A 25,017-nucleotide genomic window follows, 5' to 3' on the forward strand; every position below is an offset into this window, starting at 1 on the left:
TGATTCTTCTTAATACTGATATTATTTTCCAATTATACTCGAATCCCTTACTTTATGATAGATTTCTATAGTATTTCATACCACTGATGTCAGGCTAACTGGTCTGTAGTTTTCTATCTTCTCTCTCTATCTTTTCTTAAACAATGAGATTACATTTGCTTCCTTTCAATCTATGGGAACTATCCCAGAATCTATGGAACTTTGGAAGATGGTGATCCTATCTCCTTAGGCACCTCCTCCAATAACCTAGGATACAAGATATCTAATCCTGGGGAGTTATCAGCTTTCAGGTCCACTTAGCTATAATGTAAAAATGAAAAGTAACATGAGGTAATCCTTCAAAAATAAATGTAAAAACCATACTGCACTACGTAGAAATGTCAACTTATCACCCTTGCGCATTGCTTAAAGCTTATCTTTCACATTCCTTTGCCTGTGCTAATGTTTCTGCACATTGCTCTTTCAGTAATTGTAGCACAACTGGCGGAAAGCAACTGATGTACAGTGGGGGAGATTGCTGACGGCCCTAGAGGATAAGTTCCAGTAGTTCTGGGCTTAAAAAACATAGCATCCTACTGTACCATCTCAGTATTCACTACTGGTGATTGGATAAGCTGGCTATTTGGCAACACAGTGGCAGAGCAGGTAGAGCTGCTGCCCCACAGCTCCAGAGATCAGGGTTCAATCCTAACCTCTGGTGCTATCGGTGTGGAGCTTGCATGTTCCCCCTGTGACCCTGTGCTCTGGTTTCCTCCCACATCTCAAAGATGTAAGGGTTGTTAGATTAATTGGTCTTGGTAAATTAACCTGTCACTCCAAGAAATGGTCAACCCTCATCCTGACAAAATGCTTTGAAACTTCCTTTTATATGGATGCCATGACACTTAAAAGGGGCTTACATTTTCTTCAGAGTCTGGTATTTGACTGAGGAGTAGACTTAAAGATGGCCATAAGCAGATTACTATACCCAGAACATAAACCTTCGCCTAGCTATTCTTCTGTTAGTCTGGTACAGAAGGTGCACATCCACCCTGGGTATACCTCTTCTGACAAGGATTGTATTTGAAGGCTTTCTCCAAGCTCCCTCGTCTTGTGATCTTGTGAAGATGAGACAGACATTTGCAATGGACCCAGAAACCAGAATATACAAATCCCAACCAAAATCATAGCCCTTGTTTTGCAAAAATTAATGTGGCAGGAAATAACATGCGAGTCAGTGCACAATGTGATTGACAACCAAATGTTTTCATTGGCATTATCAAACAAATAAAATATCCTATGTTTTGTATGAAATTCTTTGTTAGAAGGACTTTTCCAAAGGAGTGACAGTAAAAGGATCAAATCTAACTTCAGTTGGAAAACAGTTTGCCCAAAGTTTCAGAGAATACTGAAAATGAGAATGGAATGCATGGGAAAAAATGAGGAAGGAAGTGATAAAACACATCATTCATTTCCATAAAATCCATGATATATGGGTTTAATTTACTTTTACGAAGTGACCATGCCACTTTAACAGCACCTGCATTTTCTTCAGGGACTAGTTCAGATCCAGGACTAGACTCAAAGTTAGACCTCACATGCCCCAAACATCAGCTTTCTCCTGGCTATTCTGTCAGTCTGCTGCTGAAAGTTTTCTCAGTCCCACTGTCCTTCCCTACCTATTCCTTCTAAGATGGTGATCCATTTGCAGCTGAAGGCTTTTATTGGATATTTAGAACGGAGCCCAGAAACTGGCATTAGGTTTCAGGTTCAAGGCACTTCTATATTGTAATTTAGTTTAGAAATCAGTTGTGGTCTCAGCCCTTTCTTGACTTGATAGCTAAACTCATAGTAAAAATATACTGGACAATGATTTTAACTGTGCTAGTATTTCAATAATTCATTATTTACGTATTTAAGATTGCAAACTTTATAGCATGAGTTTTCCTATCAGCTAACCTTCCAGTGATGCATTATTTTTTGCTGACATAACTTTTTTACATTAAATATCTTGAGGTTGTTAGTTTTGATGCTTGTCAAGATGAAGTAACAATACCAGTTAAGACTTCTTTGTTTCTTCAGTAAGAAAATGTTTTATGTGACAGAGATCTTTAAATTAATTATGCTTTCTTAATGGTCTGGTCACAAAGGCAAAGGTGTTACTGGATACAGAGGTTGTGTTTGGGCATTGGCCTGGACATTTATGCATGTAAGAAAGAAGCTTCAAGGGAGATACCAAATTCCAGCCCAGGTCCCGAAGGAAAACAGACCTTGAGGAGAAAAACTTCCTAGACTTGGACAGTTTCATATTTCTTTATGGCACAGCATAAAGCTCTTTGACCATCAGATAATACCTGGCTGTCCGAGCAATACCATTCCCCAATTCATTTCCCTGCATTCTACTTTCTTACAGTAACAGTCTCCCCAGCCCCAATTCTGCTGCCACCCACCTAGAGTAGGTGCAATTTATGGTGGCCATTCTATCCAACAACAACGTGACAGCTAAACGTGTTGCGGATTTTTTTTGAGATATATACAGTTTATTGAGAGTGGAAGTGACATGATTGGGTCAATTTGCAAAAGGTATTTGAACAGCTTGATTGATTAGTTATAGTGAGGCTGCTGGTTCCTGATAAGAGCAACTTTTACTATTTGTCTGTAACTGAGTTGTTGTCAACAGTGGTTATGGAGGCATTCAATCATATTGTAACAAAGGGGTCCACCTTTGAGGTGTGGTAACAATACAGAACCTGTTAGAATAGTGTAAAATTTATCTCTGAAGAATAGGCATTTTTCAGAAGAATATACGAAAATAAAGTAGATTTCTCACTGGGGTGAAACTGAGGGCAACTTTAGCAAAAAAAATGTAGAGTTATTTGTCATTGTTCTACTTACCTTCTTCACGAGTCAGAAGAAAAATCACCTTGGGGCAAGGTACAGCAACAGTCTTTCCCAGTGAGGAGGGCGGCCAGCATATCACATTGTCCCACATTCCTTCACAACCTGTTGCAGTAAAAGCAGAAGCAGAGTAAAAGTATTTAGACCAAATGGCCTTTTATCCTCCATCACATATCAGTCAAAAGTTTAATGAATAGGTGGAAAAATAAGCTTCCACATTTAATGATTGTAAAATTTATCTTCATTATAAATTATTCTAAATTATATTATAAATAACTGCTGCCTTAACACATTAAAAATAATGCTTCCCCAAGACATTATTTATGCTATGAATATGGGAACTGAAACTAGATATATGGTGTTTGAATGAAAAGTGAAACTCACAGGAAACAGTCCAAATACATCATGCAGAGAATCTGAAAAGATGAAATTTCCCTGTGATCTTTTAGAGTGCATATGGTTTTCACTCACACCTATCCTCCGAGTTTGGCCTGAATCTACCTGAATGCGGTAAAAGTCATTGAAGATATCAGAGCAGCGTGACTCAGAACACTTTTCTAAAGTTTATAAAGACCGAAAAAATGTCACAAATAACATAAGCAAAGACATTGCAAAAACAAAAGATATTTCAAGAAACTACCTAAGATAAGATTAAAATACTTCAGTGTATTGTGCACTAATACGACCTACACAAATTACACAGCTTTAATCCTTCACAGTAACTGTAACTTCCACTCACATGTACCTCTCCTTAATTTTGATCTGAAAGCAACACACTAGAATGGTTGCCCAAAGGATCCCATCCCCAACTGTACAGTCAATTACTCCTGTCGCAATTCTCTTGCAAGCTGGTCTTTAATTTTAAATATTACTCACTCCTTAGATCTAGATGATTTTGAACATATTTCATTCAGGGGATTAGTCCTGTTCACAGCTTCTTGCAGTTGCCAAAATTTCCCCTGAATCCTCCTTATTTTATATTACAGAAATCACAGTTGTGACAATTTGATAGTTGCAAACCTGCCTTTATTGTACCATCTCCATCCAGTCTGCTTGTTGTAAATCCATGAACTGGTTGATTTAAAAATATCATTCCACTTGATGTTTGATCATTAGCACAACAAAAATGTTTTAATGGGAAAAGTGTAATGTTGTCATCATTCTGAAAAGTTTCTGACAATTCCTACCAAAAGCTGTTGGGGACAAAAACTGATTTGCTGCAACCATCTTTGCTATTTTTGTATTGGCACTGCAAGAGTTTAGGGAAGTACACCACCATCAAATCCCAAATGCACCCTGATTATGTATGTATGAACAAGATTTTCCTTCAGTTCACAGCTGGTTTTAAAAGTTCATCATTGAGCATCTTAGTTCCTCTCAGCATGCTGCAATAAAATTTTTGGTCAATTTTTTGGCTGATGTTAGTTACCAGGAGTTAAGCGTACACTTGCTGGAGATTTGACTACACAGGTACTTACTTCATATGGATTTTTTTTTGGTTGTTGATTTCAGTGTAAAAAGATGTAATCACAAATATCATAACCTCAAAATGCTTAGTATAATATTTGAATGCTTCTTTAAGTAACCTGCTCTCACCTTCTTCCATTCCCATTATTCCTCATTAGCAGACAGGTAGCACCATGGACCTTACAAAAGCAATGGTATGGTCCAGTTGAGCTTAGTGCAGCCTTGGAGCCTGAACATGGCCATGATCCTGATCAGGCCACCCCATAAAACAGGGGGCCCACATCACTGTGCCATTAAAATCCTCCCTTGACCCAATATTCCCCATTCCATTCTCCCAGTTCCTCTGTTTCCGTCACATTTGCTCTGACAACAAGACTTTCTACACAGGTCCCTTTGAAATGTCTTCCTTCCTCCTGAACTCTGGCTTCCCCTCTGCCATAGTGGACAGAGTCCTTTTCCATACCTCTGCTCTCATCCCCCACCTTTTGGGCAGAGCAAGAACAGAGTTCCCTGGTCTTCTTCTTCCACCCTACCAGCCTCCACATTTAGTGGATCATCCTTTCACTTCCTGCCAACTCCGGCAAGATTCCACCACCATAAAGTATTCCCCTCTCCTTTCAGTATTTGAAAAGAATCGCTCCATTGATGACACCTTGGTCCATTCTTCCATCTCTACCAACGACTCCATGGCACTTTCCCATGTAACCGCACGAGATGCAAAACTTGTCCTTTCATCTCCACACTTTCCACTATCCAGGACCTACAGTAAATAAACTTTCCGGGTGAAGCTACAGTTCTCTTGCACTTCTTCCAATCTACTGTACTATATATAATGCTCAAAATGTGGTCCTTTACACTGAAGAAACCAAACACAGCTTAGTGAAGCACCTGGCTTCAGTCTAAGAAAGTAACTCTGAGCTTCTGGTTGCCTGCCACGTTAATTTTCATCCCACTCCCTCTCTGACCTAAGTGCATGTGGCCTCCTGCAGTATTACAATGAGGCCCAATGCAAGATTGAGGAATAGTACCTGATCTTCCATCAGGGCATATTGCAGCCTTCTGGACTCAAAACTGAACTCCAAAATTTCAGGTAACTCATTTTCTTTCTGTCTTGTATCAAAATGGGCCATTTCTACCCATCATCTATCTGTTGTTTTCTATTAGTGCACCATGACCTGCTGGGTATGTCCCACAGCCATGCTGTTTTCAAGACATAATGAAGACAAAGAAGTATAATCTGCCTCTAATTGCCACATTTCCCCATTTGGTCACACCCTATCAGGGATATTGCCTTTGTCTTATCTACCCCTCCCCCACTTTATCTGCAATTTACAACAAACCTATTTCTCTATTTCCCAGTTCTGATGAAGGGTCTTGGACCTGATGCTGCCTGACCTGCTGAGTTCTAACATTTTCAGTTTTTATTTCAGATTTCCAGTATCTGCAGATTTTTTTTTTATGTTTCCCCTCCCTTTCTGTTTCCTGCACCCTCCCCCATCCCCCTACCATGCTCCAATTCCTATTCTCCCCCATCACACCTGTTTTCCTAAAGAATGCTATGGAAAGATCCTTATAATAGAATTGACCCACTTTCTAATAGATAGCATGCAAATGACAAAGCAACTTACTGCAGCTGTCATCTGTGAACCTGCAAATCTACTTCCAATTTTTTTAAGGGTTATAAACCAAGATAACAATTTCTTAAATTGAGAATGTCCCAATTTTTCCATTTTTTGTAGCACACAGTTAGTGCACAAATATCTAATTTCTAGACATGAATGTTTCTCAATTTTCAGTTCAAAAACATTCAAAAGTCATACAGAATGATTTATAGTTTTTAAAGATAAGTAATATATTGTAGAAGCCTTTAAACATTTTACAAACAAAACAAATGAAAGTCTGGAACACTTAAAAACACTCGCAAAAGAAACCTAAATTAACCTAAATTAGTTAATTGCACTCATTCCCTTTCATTAAAATGAATGAGGAAGCATCACTGTATCATCTACAACTTGAAGCAAAACCTTCAAGCAGATCCCCACCATAAATACTGGGCAGCCTAGTGCACTTCATTACTGATTCCTGAAGTTCAACAGAGAAGGGGCAAGTTATGAAGATTCCCCATTGTAAATAGTGGGGAAATTTTGTAACTTCCAGTTCTATGTTGAACATCATAAGGAGACCTACTCATCATTAAGCTGCTCATGACAAACCACTACCAGGAACAGTTGCTATCAGCCACATGAGAATACACTTTCAAACTCTGACAGATTCTCTGACGTATCTTCACAACATCTGGCCCAATAACAATGTTATTGTGAACAAATTTTCTTGTTTTGTATAATAAATCCATGCATCTTAAATTTTCACAATAATATGATCAATAATGATTGAATTGAATTTGTTTTTCAATACATTTAAGTAAATTATACCACAACACAGAAACTATGGATTTAAAGATGCACTGTATTAAGAAAATGAATGAAATTATTCTTTTATAGAAAAAGATAAGCTCGTTTATATTGAATATCGGATGAAAATCCTCCATTGTTTAGTTGATGTGGTTCAGTGCTTCACAGATCAATATAAACTCATGTTGCCAGTTGTAAAAGGTTAATCCATCAATCACTCTCTGTGCACTCATTGACTCCATTTATTATGCTTGTGAAAATGTTCTTTCCAGTTAAGCTATTGTAAAGTATCTAGATAGCATCTTGTTTATGAAGTACTTAGCCAAGGTTCAGACAGAAGTTTTCAAATGGGGGTGGGGGGGGGAGCTTTGTAACAAAGGCACTTCAAAGGTTTGAATGCCAAATCGGTTTATTTCCAGTGATTTGGGTGGTGGAGTAAGGGTGGTTCTTTCAGGGGTAGTACCCTTTCCAACCTTTCTCTCCTCAGGTAATTTTATTGCAGCTAATCTTTAATCTATTCTAAGACTCTTTTTACATATTCAGAGCTGTAATGCAATCTGTTCCAGGTGCCATAAATTTATATGTCCTCTGACTTTCAATGGAATGCCAGAAAAGTCAAAATATATGATCACCAACAGGGAATATATAATTATACTCTGTCACTGTGAAAATCGCAGACCATTGCCAATCAGGGAACATGTCAACTAAGCATCCAAAGATAAAGAGTACAAATATTTGGCTCCTTACCGTAAGCCTGTAAATAGAATGTAGAGTAATGAAAAGTTTCATGGGATTTATCTGACTGCTCAGCTGGATCAGACAATGAGCAGCTGAACTAAATAAATCTGAGGTTCACGCCTAGGTCTATGCTACGTTAACATGTTTTTAGCCAACATGTTGGTGAAGAGTGCTAGAATTATTATTGATGATCTTGCAATTTGCAGAGGCAAATCAGCTAGAGTACTTCCCTGTGGATATTGACTTTTTGCTGGGGTACAATTCCACAAGCACCATCACTCACAGGACTAATATTTGCTTGTGTATTTGAGTGAACTATTGCAAGATGACATGATCCTAGGCCCATTTTCATCTTCCTCAACCAGGGCACCAAGTTCAATTCTGATCAGCTGAAGGGAACTAATTGCACATTATATGGAGAATGTCCTGTGGATGATCTAGTGACTTCACTGGGCAAATGCACAAATATTGAGCTGAATCTACTGTTGGCAGGACTTTTTCCTAACAATGAGAAATTAGCGACACAAGTCAGAGCTTTGTGCTCACAGAGTTGATTCTATAATCACAGAGAAAATGTCCCAGCATCGTGGTACGTGACAAATACTTGCTCTTAAGTTACAGAGACAGAGGGGAAGATTCCTCAAGGAAATTTCCAGTCTAACTTTCTGGCAACAGAGATAACTAAGTGAAGCATTGTTTCCTCTCCACAAATGTTAATATTTGTCACCTCCTCAGGGTTGCAGAGCTATCACAATTTCTATTTCACATGTCAGTGCTATATTCCACCAGAAGTGATTTGAGATATGAACTTCTGAATTTCCCCTCAGCCTCCGTACCAAGATAGCTAATTGATGTTAATAATGATCATGTATTTTGATTCTTCTGGCATTTCCATTGAAAGTCAGAGGAAGATTAGTTCCTGTCCCTTAACAGTCAAGCAATAAGTCATCCTCTTGCTTGAAATAGAGCTGGTAAAGGGAATTTAGACATGAAGCATTCTTGTTGCAGGTGTGGTATTAGAAATTCAACTGCAATATTTTCTATTTGAAGTCTGACATTACTTCTATGTTCATGGAATAAAACTGTTTCTTATTATAAATGGAATGGGATGGCTTCCAGGGTATTTGCTGATTGGTTCTGATGAAAGGTTACTGACCTCAAACGATTGCTCTGTTTCTCTCTCCATAGATACTACCTGACCTGTTAAGTATCTCCAGCATTTTCTGCTTTTATTCACAGTTTTGAGAATTGATGACTACATGTCTGTTATAGAAACCTCACATCTAATAAAGGTGCTATAAGTACATGTCTAACGACCTTAGCTATTATGGTAACAACTTATAAAGAGGTGTTACAGAAAAGCTGATTTTATGCATAGATTACTTAAATAAGTCTGAAAATTATAGATGTACATAATAACTCCAACGTAAGTTATTAGTATTAATTTTGATTTCCATGAATTCCAGCATTCAGAAATGTTATGTGAATACATAGATGGAAGTCTGAGATCATTGAATGAAATTATTTTATTCATCTAATTATCTTCAGTATCTATAGGACTGGAATTTGGTAGAGATCATCATTTAGTGTGGTAAACCCATGGATGAGTAAATATAAAATCAACACACCATGATTTATGAGTATTAAATAACTGAGATGTTTCAACTTAATTGAAATTTGAATTCAAACTTTATAGTTTGGATCTTATGCTGAAGTTTCAGCAACCTTCCTGCATAATTCCAACTGACTAGAGCTGCTCCAAAGACTCCCTGCACACTCCCATATATGCTCCAAATCCACTCTCCCCAAAATCCCCATCTCTTACATCCAACATATGGTAGTGCATTTTATTGACATACAAATACAAACTACATGTTTACTACTATTTGTACCTCAACATGTAGGTTGGAAGTTATGCACGTGTACCTTGGCTTCCAACATTCCTGTGAGCATTGGAGGATATATTTAACTAAATGAAGCAATCAGTTGCACAGACTATGGCACATTTTGAAAGAATGTGAAAGATAATTTTTCTTCAGTCAACAGCAATCTATAATGCTGATAGACACTATATGCACCTCTAAGACCTGCTGCAGATAAATTTTATTTGACTATATTACACTCCCAAGTCCATCCCAGGGAGCACTGGACAGTTGTTCAAGATCAAATTGATCTTATGTCAATCAGATTTCCCAATCAGTCTGGAGATGTGCTGGGATCCTGTAATTGTGGAATACACGAGGCACCAGGTGGTCCCTAGGGTTTCACAGCAAATGCCATAGAAACAAAATCATTGATGGCTGTTGTAGGGCCACTGATAAATATGTAACTAAGTCTCAACATGCCTGTATCTCTTGCTGAGAAAGGGTGAAAATGGGAGAAAAGAGTTTCTCATGCCAGTGTGATAATATCCCATGCAGATCCATACACTCAGCTTGAGTTCACAGAAAAACTCATGCTACCTGATTTCATAAGTTATTTTCAAATATTGAGTTTAAACTAGTGCCTTCAATTATAACATATACATTTCCACATAAAATAATTTTAACAAATATGCAGCAAAACTCAATTATTACCCAAATAAGCAAATATGGCAAACTAAATGCATGAATTAAATTTAACTGTACTGTGCATCCTGTTCAGTAGACAATTTTCTAAAACTAACATCTAAATTAATTTCTAAATTACAGAACTAAGCATGTGCCATTTCTACTCCCAACACAGATCTTCACTTTAAACAGCACAAAATGATTTTCAAAATTTACTTTGTTTTAGGAGGTTAATATATGTATTACAAGATGATATTGCCAGGGATAAATTGCTACTCAATGACAATATAACATGCAAACCTTTTTCATTTCCCTCACAAATTTGCTAATTGATTTGGGTTTTTTTAAAATTTCTTCTGTGCCGTCAGTACTTACTGATATTTAACACAATCCATATAAACCACTAGATGGCAACAGCAACACGGCAATTTGTTGGACTGTCTATGCGAACGGTATTATAAGATTGATTGAATTCTAGATTTTATAAGCATGACTTTTTTCTCATTAAATATTGATCCATAGCAATATCTGGAACTTATCTCTGTTTTATATCGAATTAAGGTTTCCTTTTCTCTCCATATCTCTCCCCTTTCAATGGCTTGGATGGTGCATTGGGTAGCCGTTGATTGCACATAGATAATTTACAATACTGCTCCTAAAGCAGATAAAGTGAGCTTGTTTGATTTGATTTTTCTTCTCTGCTTCTAATAGTCTTTCTTTTGGGATGTTGCCTACCTGCATATATTGAATCTGCTTATTATTGCTCAGTAACATTATACTTTCAATCACAAATTCTATGCATAGCTGATTGATTTAAAATTATTAGCATATTGCATCTACTAAGTAAACAGCTATTTCAAATATACAATTTCTTATTATTCTCAATATTTTCATGTAGACTGTAGCCCACATAAAATTAAATCCTTGCTCCACTAAATATTGCAGTTATTCCATTTATGTATGCTTCTGTTCATCTCAATTGTCTGTTTAAAATAAAACACATTAGAACATATTTGTTTTCCTGATATTAGAATAATCCCTCATAAACATATGAAATCTTAGAAAGAATTCTGATGAAGAAATGATCAAGAATTCAGATTTCAAAAAAAAGTTAAGAAAAGACTGAAATTTGTAAATTATATTTTCAGTTCAGGGAGGACATCATAAAAGTCTAAAAAGCATTTAAGGAATACTTTTTTTGTTTTGAAAAGGTTTTCACTGTGAATCTTTTTTACTGATTTATTCTGACATGCATTTACACTGTTTTTCAAAGGTTGTAATAAATTATTAAAGTAAATTTTTAAATGGCAGAGAATTATTTTCCCTTTTACTGATAGATGAAATACTATTTAAAAATTATTTTAAACCTTATTGTGCTATGAGAAAGTCTCAGCATACTTCATTATTTAGCCATTTCGAAGCAGCGACTGTAATGTTACTAAAAGGCAATATCTATAACAACATGCAATATCCCACAAAAGTATTGGCTTGCAAAACATACTTTACTTTAGTTGATTATTTTAAAGGAGGATTTTGTTATGGATATTGGGAATTAGTTAATCTATGTCATACCTCAATAGTGCCTAGGTATTTACAGATAAGCAAGGCAATTTGGTACATTTTGATTCTTCAGTATAGTATGATCTGACATTCCCATATTACTATATTTGTTATTCCTTAATTGATTCTGGAACTTTTGCCTCCACTACTCTTCCTGGACATTGATTCCAAGTGTTAAACAATCTGTGTGTAAAAATGACATTCAGATATCCATCCTAAATTTGATTATAACCAGTCTAACAGTTTGCCCCTTTTTGTCGTACTCTGATGGTTTAATTTCATCAAGTGCTCTATTTAATTAGTTTAACCTTTTTCTCCTACTGTAGGATCATAGAACTGTACAGCACAGAAACGGGCTCTTTTGTGTTATCTTATCTATGCCAACTGTAATGCTTATCTATGGTCATCCCAATTGCCCACATTAGGCCATTATCCCTCTATGACTTTCCTAGCCAGATGCCTGTCTAAATGTCTTTTAAATGTTGTAACTGTATCTGCCTCCACCACCTCCTCTAGCAGCTCATTCAAGATATTCACCACTCTCTGTGTGAAAAACTTACCACTCAGATCTCCTTTAAATTTTTCCCCTATCACCTTAAACTTGTGCCTTTGAGTTCTAAACTCAGGATAGATTCTGACTATCTATCCTATCTATGTCCCTCATAATCTTATAAACCTCTATAGGTCACCCCTCGACCTCCTACGTTCCAGTGAGAATAAACCTAGCCTATCCGTTCTCTCCTTATAACTACAGTCCTCCATTCCTGGCACTAATTATCTTTCATACCATGATCTTCCAAATTTTTCCTTTTGATGCTGCAAAGATAATAACACTGTAACTGTTTTTAATCCTGAGCCTTGAAATGTGGGATCAACTGAAAGGCTCATTTCTGGACTGCCATACCTCACTTATTTCTGGGTAAGTAGAACTGGAAGAAAGTAATCAAGGTACAGTCAGAACTGTGTACTGTATAGTCTGATTAAAATTTGTGTTTTGTAGTTCAACTTCCTACCTATTTGATCACAGCTGCCTGTCCTATTATTTCCTTAGTTGGTTCAGTATCGAACTTTGTTCCCTGTGAAGTGGGTTGAGGTGCTTGACCATGTTAGAAATACCATATAAGTGGAATTTTATTATTTCCTTAGTTGGTTCAATATCAAACTTTGTCCCTTGTGAAGTGGGTTGGGGTGCTTGACCATGTTAGAAATACTAGATAAATGAAATTTTATCTTTGTTTGCTGCTTTGCAGTAGGTGAATATATTGACCACTGTTGATTAATCTTCAATTTCAACTCTAACTACTTCAAAACTATTTATGGAAATACTTTTACTGTTCACATTGCCTCCTTATATGAAACACTTTACACTTGTCGGTATCATTTTTCATTGTCGTTGTTTGGCACTTTCATTGTTTAGCTCATTCTGTGGTTTCTGAGCTGCCACTTTCATTTACATTCCCCCTTCAGTTTTGCAAATTTAACCAAGTTTTATAGAATTTCAGAATCAAATTATTGATTTACTTATACTACAAGGCTTTAGTTTTTAATGTTCACTTGGCTAGGTTTCTGTCTAATGTCTGATTAGAAAGTGACTGCACTGCCATGTTGATTATGCAGAAATCCTAGTGTACAGTTCAAACACAAAACGTCATCACATGAAAAAAAATGCCATTGAGTCAGACCAAATAAATCATTCACATTTTAAAATAAAATACTATCTGAAAAACCTCAAGTCATTTTGTAACTGTTTTTTAATAAAACAGATGCTTTTAATAAAATGAATGAAATGTGAAAAGATAGCTGCCTCTGTTACTAATTAAATAAATCTGTATTTCCAATTCCACTTTTAAAATTGAAAATCATCACCATTCAGTCATGTACTTACATTGTTTTACTGTAATTTTTTAATTTGCCCAATTATAACTTATTGACTAATTTTATTGTATAATATGTTATTAATTAACTACAGTAAGTGTTATGTTGCTTTGGTAATCTGAGCCATACTAGAATTGACACTAAGATAAGAAGATCTTTATTAGTCACATGTACATATAATTCTCATAAAATCATACTCATAATTTAAAACAATATTTAATCTAATTACTTGAGATTTGTTCCTTAAAAAATAGAGATTTATAGCAGAACATGTATCTTTTTGATCTATGTCTCTATCCAAAACCACAGTGAGATATGAACAACATACTGATGGGTTTTACCATATATTCTGTTTATTTTACCTCTGACATCTTGTGAAGAATTATGAAGCTGGAGGTATGCCATAGGATACCAGCACCTAAATCCACTGGAACTTTGAATCAAATTGTTAATAGGTTGAAATATTCAGGTTAATGTTTATCCTAAAATAACAGACAAATCTACACGTTTGTGTGCGAATATCACAGCATTTCAATTTCAGTTTTAATGAAATGTAATGAAAAATTATTCATGCATGTATTACATTCTTTTGTTATTTGGTTCCAGTACAGTTGAAAGAGATACATTGTGTTCTGGCATATTTCGGAAAATGAAAAATTAAATTCTTTTGAACATTAGAAAATATTTCATGAGAATTGTACATTGGAAACCACAATCTTAATCCAGTATTTTATTGAACTGCCACAACGAATATCACCTGTTCCATTCTAGTGGTGTATTCTTACCTGCTTCAAACTCCTGCATTTCCGAATCCATTTTATTGTTTGACAATGTTTCAAGGCAATGTTCCTTCTCTGTCCGTAGAATATCCGGTAGATCACAGTCTATTGGGTTGTTTTTCACCTGAAGAAAATTGAAAATAAAAGTCACTGATAGAGCCTTTAATTAACGTAGCAAATATATAACGAATACAGCCAATGACAGACAATTCTCCCATTTGAAATTCCATGTGAAATGTGTGCGTATTCACCAGTAACACAGTATAGTAGACTCGTGACCGAAGTAAATTGAAATGGCCTGGGCCAGAGCAACAGTTGGAATGAATATTACGACAGATGAGCATACAGACGATCGTTCGATGCTGAAGGTATTACACATAATTTATTGTTCTTAGCACTTCGCTAACATCGGTTTTGGCGCACTTAGATTAGGTTAACAAAGACAGGAATGCTGGAAGCAACCACCCAGTCACGCAGCATCTGTAGAAGGAGATACCGCTTTCAAGTCGGGGACACATCCTCGCAACCTAAATCAATTTTTTTTTCTCTTATATGAACTTCTACTCATGCAAATAAGTTAATGAAAACATTCGTATACAATATTCTTCAAAATCCAGAACTAAACGATTTGCTTACTGTAACGATGGTGTCCATGCACATTAAAATGAGAAGGATCTTCATAGTGTGGACACGTTCCAGAAGATGTGCTCCTTGGATTTCTGCCGCCCTGTCTATAATTGAAATAAATGGTGTGGGGTTGGTTAATCTTACCAATGAAAATGACAGTTTTAATCAGAAATAAAAAGAAACAATCACTTTACCATTCAAAGAAAACACAACCCTCCGTTTGTCGATCTTTGACGTGAAACCCTTTCTTGCAAGAAGAACTGGGTTGTAAACTTCTGATGCCGGAAAAGTCCTGATGCAGGATCTCGACCTTTTGCCTCCACAGATGCTGCTGGACCTGCTGAGTTCTTTCAGCCTCCTCTGTTATTTTGTTTGTAAATGTTTCCTCCTGCCGCTGATCTCAATTCGATGACTACAGCTAACAAGATTTATGCCCCAAGACGTGACATTTGTAGATGGTATCGGCGATACGGTGAAGTCACAGATTACACAGTTAGAGGACCAACACACGCAAATAATGAAATGTTCCAGCTGAAGAAAAAAATAAATGCATGTAAAACGCCTCCCACCCACTCTCAGTTTGAAAGTCCCGTTTAAGCAAACCGAACGCTGATGATGTGCGACCTCTTGCGAAAGCTGCCAACACGACGAAGACTGAAGCTCTCTCGCCGAGATGATCTTTTGTTTTGGCAGTTGCTCTGGCCGTCGGTGTTTGCGTGATTTGCCGATATTTTATTATCCTTTATTCGGCAGCAATGAACAGAAGGAGAAGGAGGAGGAACCCTGTCCAGGGCAAACCCAATTGTTTCAGTTTATCGGTCCTTGTTAGATGAAACTCGTGATGAATTGCTGTAACATGCTTACAAGCATTTGCATTTTAATCTCTGTAATGTGCAGTGGAATTGTAATTTGTTTAGGTTTTTAAATAATATTAGCGCTGCTTGTTTTGAGTTGCGTTATCGGTGAGTTACTATGACAATAAGGGGTACAACATTTCAATTTGTTTTATTTATAATCAATCCAAAGATTCGTAAAGGTGAAATCTGTGTTTTAAGTCTGTTTGATATAATGATACTGGAGATTGCTTCCGACATTTATGTGTAACATCAATAAAAGCATTCGCAACGTGGGTCTGTGAGTCTCCTCCATGGTGCCTCACCCATGGAATGTGTGCTTCTGCTGCTCCCGTCAACTGCCCAAAATTCACAGGTTTGTAATAGTGCATATTAGAGTTGCCTAAACGACGGCCTCAGTCCCCTAGAAAGACAGGAGCCACAGGCACATCAATTCTTCTACAAGTTCCTCTCCTTGTCAAACTCCGTGCTGCCTGAATAACGACCCAGTTCTGTGGTAGACGGACAATGGGCCATAGAACACAAGTGATTTCGTTTTGCAGATTAAATTGGTGTAACAAATACTTTTCCTGCAGCAACAAGCTACAAGCAACATCACCTAGACAGTTCAGCTGATATCATCACAGAAGATAAGACTTTTAGGGTGGTGTGTCAACTGTACAAATTCATTGTATTACATTTGATTGTGTGCCACTTACTATTAAGAACGTAGAACAGCACAGCACAGGAACAGGCCCTTCAGCCCACAATGGCTGTGCCGAACATGATGCAAAATTAAACTAATTCTCTTTTGCCTGTACGTGATGCATATCCCTTCATTCCCTGTACATTCATGTGTCTACCTAACAGCCATCATATCTGCTTCCACCACCACCCCGGCAGTCTGTTCCAGGCACCTACCACTCTCTGTCTAAAATATGCCCTGCATATTTCTTATAAACTTTTTCCCCTTCAACCTGAATGCATATCCTCTAGTACTTGACATTTCTACCCTGGGAAAAAGATTCTGTCTACCCTATCTATGTGTTGTGAGAAATCCACATGGCTGTCACGTGACAGTAACGACACTGATCGGAGGACAGCATTGTTCCTCTGATCGGAAGTGATACTACAGTCAATCAAGGTGCGGCTCCACCCACCCCTCAGGTGTGAGAGTACCTTTTGCCTCTGAACTTGCCTGACTAGTACCCTTTGTCTCTGAACCTGCCTGACCATTGGCTGTGGCAGGAACCTTTGTCTTTGACCCCCCCCCACACCATTGGCTCATTTAAATCACAACAGTGAGGCTCCACCCAGCCTCCTAGCACCATAAAAAGGGCTGTATCCCCTAGCCCTTCCTCTTTTGACGACCCCAGGAGTAGTGAGACAATGCTGTAAAGATCACTGGTAAGATTGCATCACCACATGGTCTGGGAGCATTCCACTCAGACTCCGGGTAGTATTAGAGCCAATGCTAGTGTGGGTCAGGCATTGAAGGGCTATATCCTGATGTTGTACATTGTCACTGTGTGCTTGTGTGTATTACTGTGTGTGTGTATCCTAAACTAGTTGCGATCCCCTCTGTTGTTCGCGGTCTCCTGCGTGTGGGTGAGCGTGTGTCTGTTCCCATCCATTCTGTCCCACATTTGTCTTTGTGATTAAACTAGTTTTGGTCTACAAAGCTCGTGTCCAGAGTCCTTGATCATTAAGACAGAAAAGAATGATTTCACACACTATGCCTCTCATAATCCTATAAACTTCTATCAAGTCCCTCCTCAGAGTCCAATGCTCCAGAGAAAACAACTCAAGTTTGTCCAACCTCTCCTTATAGCTGATACACTCTAATCCAGGCAGCTTCCTTGTAAAACTCTTCTGCACCCTTTCCAAAGCCTCTACACCTTTCCTGTAATTGAGCAAGCAGAATTGCACACAATATCCCAAATGCAGCCTAACCAAAGTTTTATTAGCTACAACATGTCTTTTTGACTCTTATGTACTCAATGCAACATGAATTCTTGACTCTTATACTTAAATAAAATGGATATTCACAAAGACGGGTACATCAATATACAATTTTAACCACAATAGATGAGCTTCCCTATCATCATTGTGGGTGCTTAAAACTATTTCTAAAGCAGCAAAACAAATCATTAGTGCCCTAGTAATCAATTTACCCAAATACTTTCCCATAGTTGCATACATTTCAAGTTTTCTTTAAAAAAATCATTTCTGATGGTGTTGAACATCAATGAGCAAAATCAATATTTTTTTCAGGTTATGAAGAGTTACATGATAAGAGAAACATAAAATCAAGATGGGGAGTCAGAGGCAAGAGGGCAATGTACAGGGAAAGATTGTGTGATAGAAAAAAGAATGTTTAAAAGAAAGACAAGGTGGAAATAATGGTTGCAAAAAGGAAAATAAACCACGTTACTATTAGTTTCTGAAAGCATAAAGCTGGCCATTTGGATGTCTGGAGAAGAGACAGACAGTCCTTCAGGGAGCTTGCTTAAAAAAAAAGTCAGAGATGAAATGATTTTCAGATGGCTAGTCTGGGCTGTAATCTCCCTCTCTTGGAATGAAAGGAGGAAGAAGTGGTTCTCTTGCTCAGTGACTGAGTGCTAAATAGCATTGCAATTACCTATCACAAATCTATCACATTACAGCTTTTTTTTCCCCTAAAAATCCTGTTTAGGATTGTTTTTCTCTTTGATTTGGAAAGTTGGCATAGTCAGTAGAGTCATTGCCTCACAACTCCAGAGACCCGGGTTCAATCCTGACCTCGGGTGCTGTCTGTATGTAAATTGTATGTTCTGCCTGTGACTGTGTGGGTTTCCTCTGGATGCTCTGGTTTCTTCCCACATCCTTAAGAGGTGCAGGTTGGTAGGTTAATTGGCTACTGTAAGTTGCCCCTCGAAAGTAGTTGAGTGGTAGAATCTGGGGGAAGATAATGAGAATGTGGGGAGAATAAAACTATTAATGCTGGATTGTCATAAGTGGATGTTTGATAGTTGGCGTGGACATGTTGAGCCAAAGAGCTTGTTTCCGTGCTGTGAATCTATGACTTGATGGTTTCTCAATTGCTGGTGCCTAGGATTCTCATGAGCTCTGAAGAGATGCTGCATAACATTAGGTTCAGGCTCTTTGAGAAAATTAAGTCTGCACCTGCAGGTGCAATACCTTTGAATCTTGAAATTACTCACTTCATGATTTTGAATGTATAATTCCCAATGAGTCACTGTAAATATTCAGCTGTAACAGCATATGAATGGACTAAATTTGGATCATGGGTAACATAAGCCAATAAATCAGCTACAGTAGGTCTGTCATTTAGCAATGCCAAAGTATACAAGTTATTGAAGGTGATGCTGAAACAATGAACATTATAAGTGGACTTGGAATATTTTTTGGGATGCTATAAAGCACATAGAAGACACGAATAGGTCCTTTGTTAATTAAGTGTAAGTTTATTATTAACAATGACTGTATGTCCATGTGCTTAGAAACTAGGTCATTTAAACTGGAGGTAAATTCAAGAAATAATGAAAAAGACCATAAGAGCATGTGGTGACATTGACATTGAATATTATCATTTTATTTGAATGTTCATTTCAGCTTTTGACAGTAGAATTTTCCTGCAACTCTGTAGGAAGCATTATACTTGTATCAGACGAGTTAGATGAATCAGCCAGTCTTTGTCTGTCCGTTTTTATGTTTGTAGGTTTGTTATCATAAAGTCATGGAATCACACAGGCCCTTTGGCCCACCGAGTCCATGCTGACCAACAAGCACCCATTTTTACTAACTCTACATTCATCCCATTTTTTCTATTCTCCCCAAATTCTCATTAATTCCCCCCCCCCCCCCCCAAGATTCTACCATCCACCTATACACTACGGGAAATTTACAGTGGCTATTTAACTGACCAACCCACACGCCTTTGGGTGGGGACCACATCACCAAGAAACCCTCGCAGTCTCAGTGAGAACAGGCAAACTTCATGCAGACAGCACCCAAGATCAGGATTGAACCCAAGTTTCTAGCACTGTGAGGCTGCGGCTCTACTAGCTGCAACACTGCGCTGAGACTAGCTGTTTGTCAAGAAATTAATATTTTAGGGGATGAGAAATTTCCTCAGCAGGATGACATGACAAAATAACAAAAAAAAACTTAGGCATTTTCTTACCAATTTAAAGAAAGCATAACAATGAATTACAAGCAGTTTAAATAAATTAACAAATTGCTGTAGGTATGTGCTGAAAATGGCATCTCGATCCTTTCACCCTATAAGGTAATGGTATCAATGTTTGGTCAATTATCACATTTAAACAGTATTCATAACTCAAATAAACAAAATTCCAAGAAAGCTCAGGATCCCTCCCTTATTTGCTGCAATCAACTGAAATACTGGGTTAAAATGACTAGACATAACAGTGACAACAGCTTCAAAGTATCTACTGTTTATTTATTATATTTTGACAGACACTTGTGCATTTTATTCAAAATTAACTTGCCTTGTATGAGCTATGGGCTCATTTCTTTACACATTATACCTGATCTAATGTGTTAACTGATTTCTTATGACATGCCCATGAACAGTTTGCGATCTGGAACATATTGGAATGTTTATCTATGTACATCCAGCACCTTTGTACACTTAGGTGTACTGATCTTAGTAGGCATTTTATAGTAATTGCACCTCAGGAGTTAAATCAAAAGAAAATCATAAAACTTTGTAAATTGCAGGATCCTAGTCAATAAATTGTCTTTTTCTAAGAAAAAGATTGTTACCATGGCACTGTGAACTGCATTTGAGAGACACAGGGCCAAACACATGACTTAAAGCTACACCACTAACATTTCTCCCGTGGCATTGCATGCAATATATAGGAAAGGTCATGTCATTTTGTGTTACTTATGGTATATTACCAAACTTAGAATGACAATTGTATTTTTATGATATTTCCTGGAAGTGCTAGTAATATTTGTAGGTTTGAATACGTTTTATGTTGAAAAAAATTATGGTGAAACAATAAATCAATGACCATTATAATTAAGTGATCCATCGTCCTCTGGTTAGTCTTATCTCTTCCCTGCTTTCAAAAGCCAGAACTGTTCCAGCACTTGATAATAAATGGAACAGTCGCAGAAACTACATGCAGCAGTACCAGGGAGAGAGGAATCCATGTACGTTGATTTTATTGGGAAGGTAGTTCTAAGGTCTAGATGTGGGAGCACTGGTGTGTTGAAAAGAGAAGAATTATCGGATTTAGGAGCAAGAGAGGAGGAATCAGTATGTTTGATGTCCGTAGGAAGGTACATCAGGGTTTTGTAGAAGTGGAGGTAGGATGTTGGGATAAACATATGACTGAACAGACACATAGAAAGGATAGAAGAAGCTCCTCTATTCACAGAAAATGCATTTGGATACTCTGGAACAAATACAGAAAATGCTAAAAATGCTCAGAAGGTCAGACAGCATCTGTGGAGGGGGAAGCAGTTTAAACATTTCAGGTTAACGACCTTTTATTGGAACTGGAAAACAAGCATGTTTTAAATTGCAGAGGGGAAAGGGGATGGAGAGAACAGATAAAAACAAGAAGGGAAACAGAAACTATTGAGGGTGAACAAAATAAATTAGAAGTCTCATTGGAGAAATAAGCAGAACTTCTTCAAAGTGGGCATTATTGCAAGAGAAGTGGCAGTGTACTGTGTATGGTAGAAATCTGAATTAAAAGCAGTGAGTGCTAGAAATACACAGCAGCTTGGTTAATTGCTGGAAAAAGTTAGACATATACCAGGTTTCAAGCAAGCACAGAGTCAAGGAAATGTTAGAGGAAAAAAACAGAAGGTATTAGAGGGAGAGATTACTGATTCCTTCTCTCTTGCTCCCACATCCAATAATTCTTCTTCTCTTTTCAACACTCCAGTGCTCCCACATCCAGACCTTAGAGCTACTTTCCCAACAAAATCACATTAAGGAAGATTATGCAAGGAAAAAGAGGATGGTTTGGGAGCAAGTAATGAAGCACAATATAGGTCTCAGAGGTCGAAGTGAGAATATCAGAATCGTTATAAGAAATTGTTGAATGTTGAGCTTGGAAGGCTGAATCAGCCTAATTAAACATTAATCAAGCATTAAGAATTACTTTAATTACATTCTGGGGATTTAAACCTACTGTAGGTGCATGGGTTCCTGAGTTCTCTCAAACTTGTCCGTGAAACCCTCGCAAAATCAAAACAGCTTTAGATGGGAGCTGAAGTGCTGTTAACTTAATCTTGCTATAAATACAACAGATCTGCAAGTGCTTTCCTATCTATGAGAACTTTTGTTTATAGGAGTTCTAATGGTTCTTCCCTTATTAATGTTTGGAATAAACATTAAGAAGATTCGTGCTAACCTTGTTGTTTAGTAACCACAATTCTAGGCTTGCTTATTTGGTTAATGTAATTAAAGGTTTCCCACCACAATAGGAGAATAGGTTTTGCTTTTACATAAATACATTGGGACCCAGAAGAGAAGAAACCTAGGCAACCATGTAGCCTCAGCATCAGTCTCCTGCTGACCCACCTGCAGCTGAATTAAAGCAAGGGGATTATGACAAAGGAGCAGCTCATCAGAGGCTATATCCTGCACAGACAGTATACAAACAGTAGATCACATTCCTCAATATCTTGAAACAGTAATGTTCCTGGAGTCTTAGGGTATCAGGCTAGGTGAAAACAGAACTGTCGGCTTCACTGAACAGGTCCCATTTCCCACTAGTTTAGTAGATATGCTCTCCCTTTGGTCAAAATGATCATAATTTCTATGCTTTGAGCTCATTTCAGAATTATCCCCAGGGATTTTTACATCATTTTCTCATAAAGGAAGACAGACACAAAGGAATACGCTGTCAGAAATGTAGAACACAAAATGTATTAAGGAGGGGAAATACAATTGGCCACCATTTTATTTATATTAATTCTTTTACACTAATTGAAAAATAAGTACATTCAACATTAAAATATAAACAGGACATGTTGTGAATAGGTGACTACATTTAAAAATAAGTTTCCCCTTTTAATATATTCTGGCAGCTATCTGCATGCATATACTTGATCCTCAGTTTCAACAGTTTGTGGTTTTGGTTACCAAAAATTGTCATTTTCCTTAATAGCCCTTCCTCCTGTAAATCTACCAAGGAGTGTTTCTAAAGAGACAAACTGAGTTATACTCTTGCATTTCCTCTCTGTGCTAACTAGGAAAACAGTGAACTCCTTCTCAATATTGTACAGAGGATTTCTAAGAGATCCTGGCAAGTCTGATTTTGCAATGACTGCCAAATTGAAATACAGGGAAGGATTATCTTTGAAAATATGGTGATGATTGTAACTTTAGCTACATGGTGACTCCCTGAACACCACCCTGGACAAAGTCCCATGTAATTTCCTGTTTAGCTACTAATCAGTAATTTACCCCTTAATCTCTTTGGCCCTTCCATTTGTCAACCATCATCTTTGTTCTGTGGTTCATCCCTGTAGAAGTTCCCCCTTGAAGATTCCATTTGAACCTTCCCATATGTAGCCAATGCAACTTTTTCAATATTTGTTTTCTCACTTCCACAGTCACTACCCCACTTAAACCTCCCATTCCTCATCTGCATGCTTTCTTTATGGATGAGTCAAAGCTTTACTCAAATGAACAGTAATGTGCCTGAAACCATATTGGTGGTTCCCAACAGAAGCACTCTCAAGTTCATACATTATGAAATGTACTGAATGAGGGGCACTTGAAAATTAAGCTTCAGGCACTATCTAGATTATGTGCTAGGTATTGTAGGGAACCTAACAAGGCACCTTAAAGCAGCACAATAAGGGGGCTCACATCAATACTATGTGTGGCCTCCACCAGCAAAATTCTATTGTGCTCAAGGCCCTAGTCTTTATGAGTAACAAAGTAGGTCTGAAAAACTTTGAACAAAGTCTTTGGTTCAGCAATTCTGGAATTAAGAATATATCAGAGAAAGTTAGCTAGGCTGTGGATGTGGATTAGAGAGTTGGGGAAGGGACAGATAGAGAGTCTGATAGGTTTGGGGGTCAAGTCAGTCAATCAGAGAGAAGATTGATGGTTTAGATTGATGGCTTAGTTACTTGGGGCTTACTGGGAAGAGGGGGACTTAATTTTGGGGTCAGGAAAGGGTCAGTTAAACACACCCTAAGGGTCCAAAGGACATTGATGGCACTAGTGGGAACATTAATAGAGTGGGAATGAGCACTACTCAAAGGTGGCCCAAGTCCTGAAAAATGATGGGTTGCCAGACTCACTGTCAACACACTAATAAAGTTGGCAAAAAAGACTCAACTCTCCAGTTAATGCTTACTTTGTGCCTAAGAATTTTGTGCCTTTGAAGCACTAAGTGCCTGGTGGCCTCCATGTGAAATGCATAGCACTTAGGATCTGACACAAATTAATCTAGTGTACAATTGGTATCCATTAGTTTATCTAAATTGGTATGCTAATCAGTCCTGATGCAGGATCTTGACCTGACAATTCCTTTCCCTCCAACAGATGCTGCTTGATCTGCTGAGTTCTTCCAGCAGTTTGTTTTTTGCTTTACAAACTACAAATTTCCTCACACACACCTGATTATATTTACCATGAAGATTTTTGAGAAAATTCAATCATGTACCTAACAGTACATAATAAAATTTATAGGCCTTTCTTTTCCACCTCCAGTTGCTGTGGAGCATATTAGAGAGTTGGGGTAGGGACAGATAGGGAGTCTGATAGGTTTGGGGATCCGAGTAGGTCAATCAGAGAGAAGATTGATGGTTTACGTTGATGGCTCAGTTACTTGGAGCTTACTGGGAAGAGGGACATAATTTTGGGGTCAGGAAAGGGTCAGTTAAACAGACACTAAGGGTCCAAAGGACATTGATGGCACTAGTGGGAGCATTGATAGAGCCCAATAGCCCTCAGTGGAAAACCTTGAGATATTCTGCTGCAATATTACTTTTTCAAAAGGCACATATAATACCTTTCCTTTAACCACAAATACAGTTAAGAATTTGTAAAGTAATAATTTGTTGATTGTTATCAATGTAAATTTATAAACCTAGCCACCTTGAAAACATACTGTAGGATTTAACATAATTTTTGTGTGGGAGGAGAGACTGGCGCAAAACACTTCGTCATAAGAAATCTCCGCCCCCCCCCCCAGAGCAGATGTGTGGGTTTGCAGTTGACACTTCATGGACTCCATCACACCAAATTTAATTGCTTGTGGAGAAAGTTTTAATTTCATTCCTATGTTGCAGG

At 37.6% G+C, this 25,017-nt stretch overlaps 1 protein-coding gene across 1 annotated transcript in view; it reads right to left on the reverse strand.

Moving 5' to 3' along the window:
• The window catches only part of LOC127576664 (secretin receptor), a 42,565-nt gene that overhangs the window by 17,311 nt on the left and 237 nt on the right, over nucleotides 1–25,017 (reverse strand). Inside the window, exons 2-4 of the mRNA XM_052027262.1 lie at nucleotides 15,492–15,666; nucleotides 14,263–14,416; nucleotides 2,875–2,982 (exon numbers count right to left, since the gene is read on the reverse strand). Coding sequence (XP_051883222.1) covers nucleotides 2,875–2,982; nucleotides 14,263–14,416; nucleotides 15,492–15,666 — 437 coding nt within the window. The remainder of the gene's footprint in view (nucleotides 1–2,874; nucleotides 2,983–14,262; nucleotides 14,417–15,491; nucleotides 15,667–25,017) is intronic.

Source organism: Pristis pectinata, chromosome 1, assembly GCF_009764475.1.
Source record: "Pristis pectinata isolate sPriPec2 chromosome 1, sPriPec2.1.pri, whole genome shotgun sequence".
Taxonomy (NCBI): Eukaryota; Metazoa; Chordata; class Chondrichthyes; order Rhinopristiformes; family Pristidae; genus Pristis; species Pristis pectinata.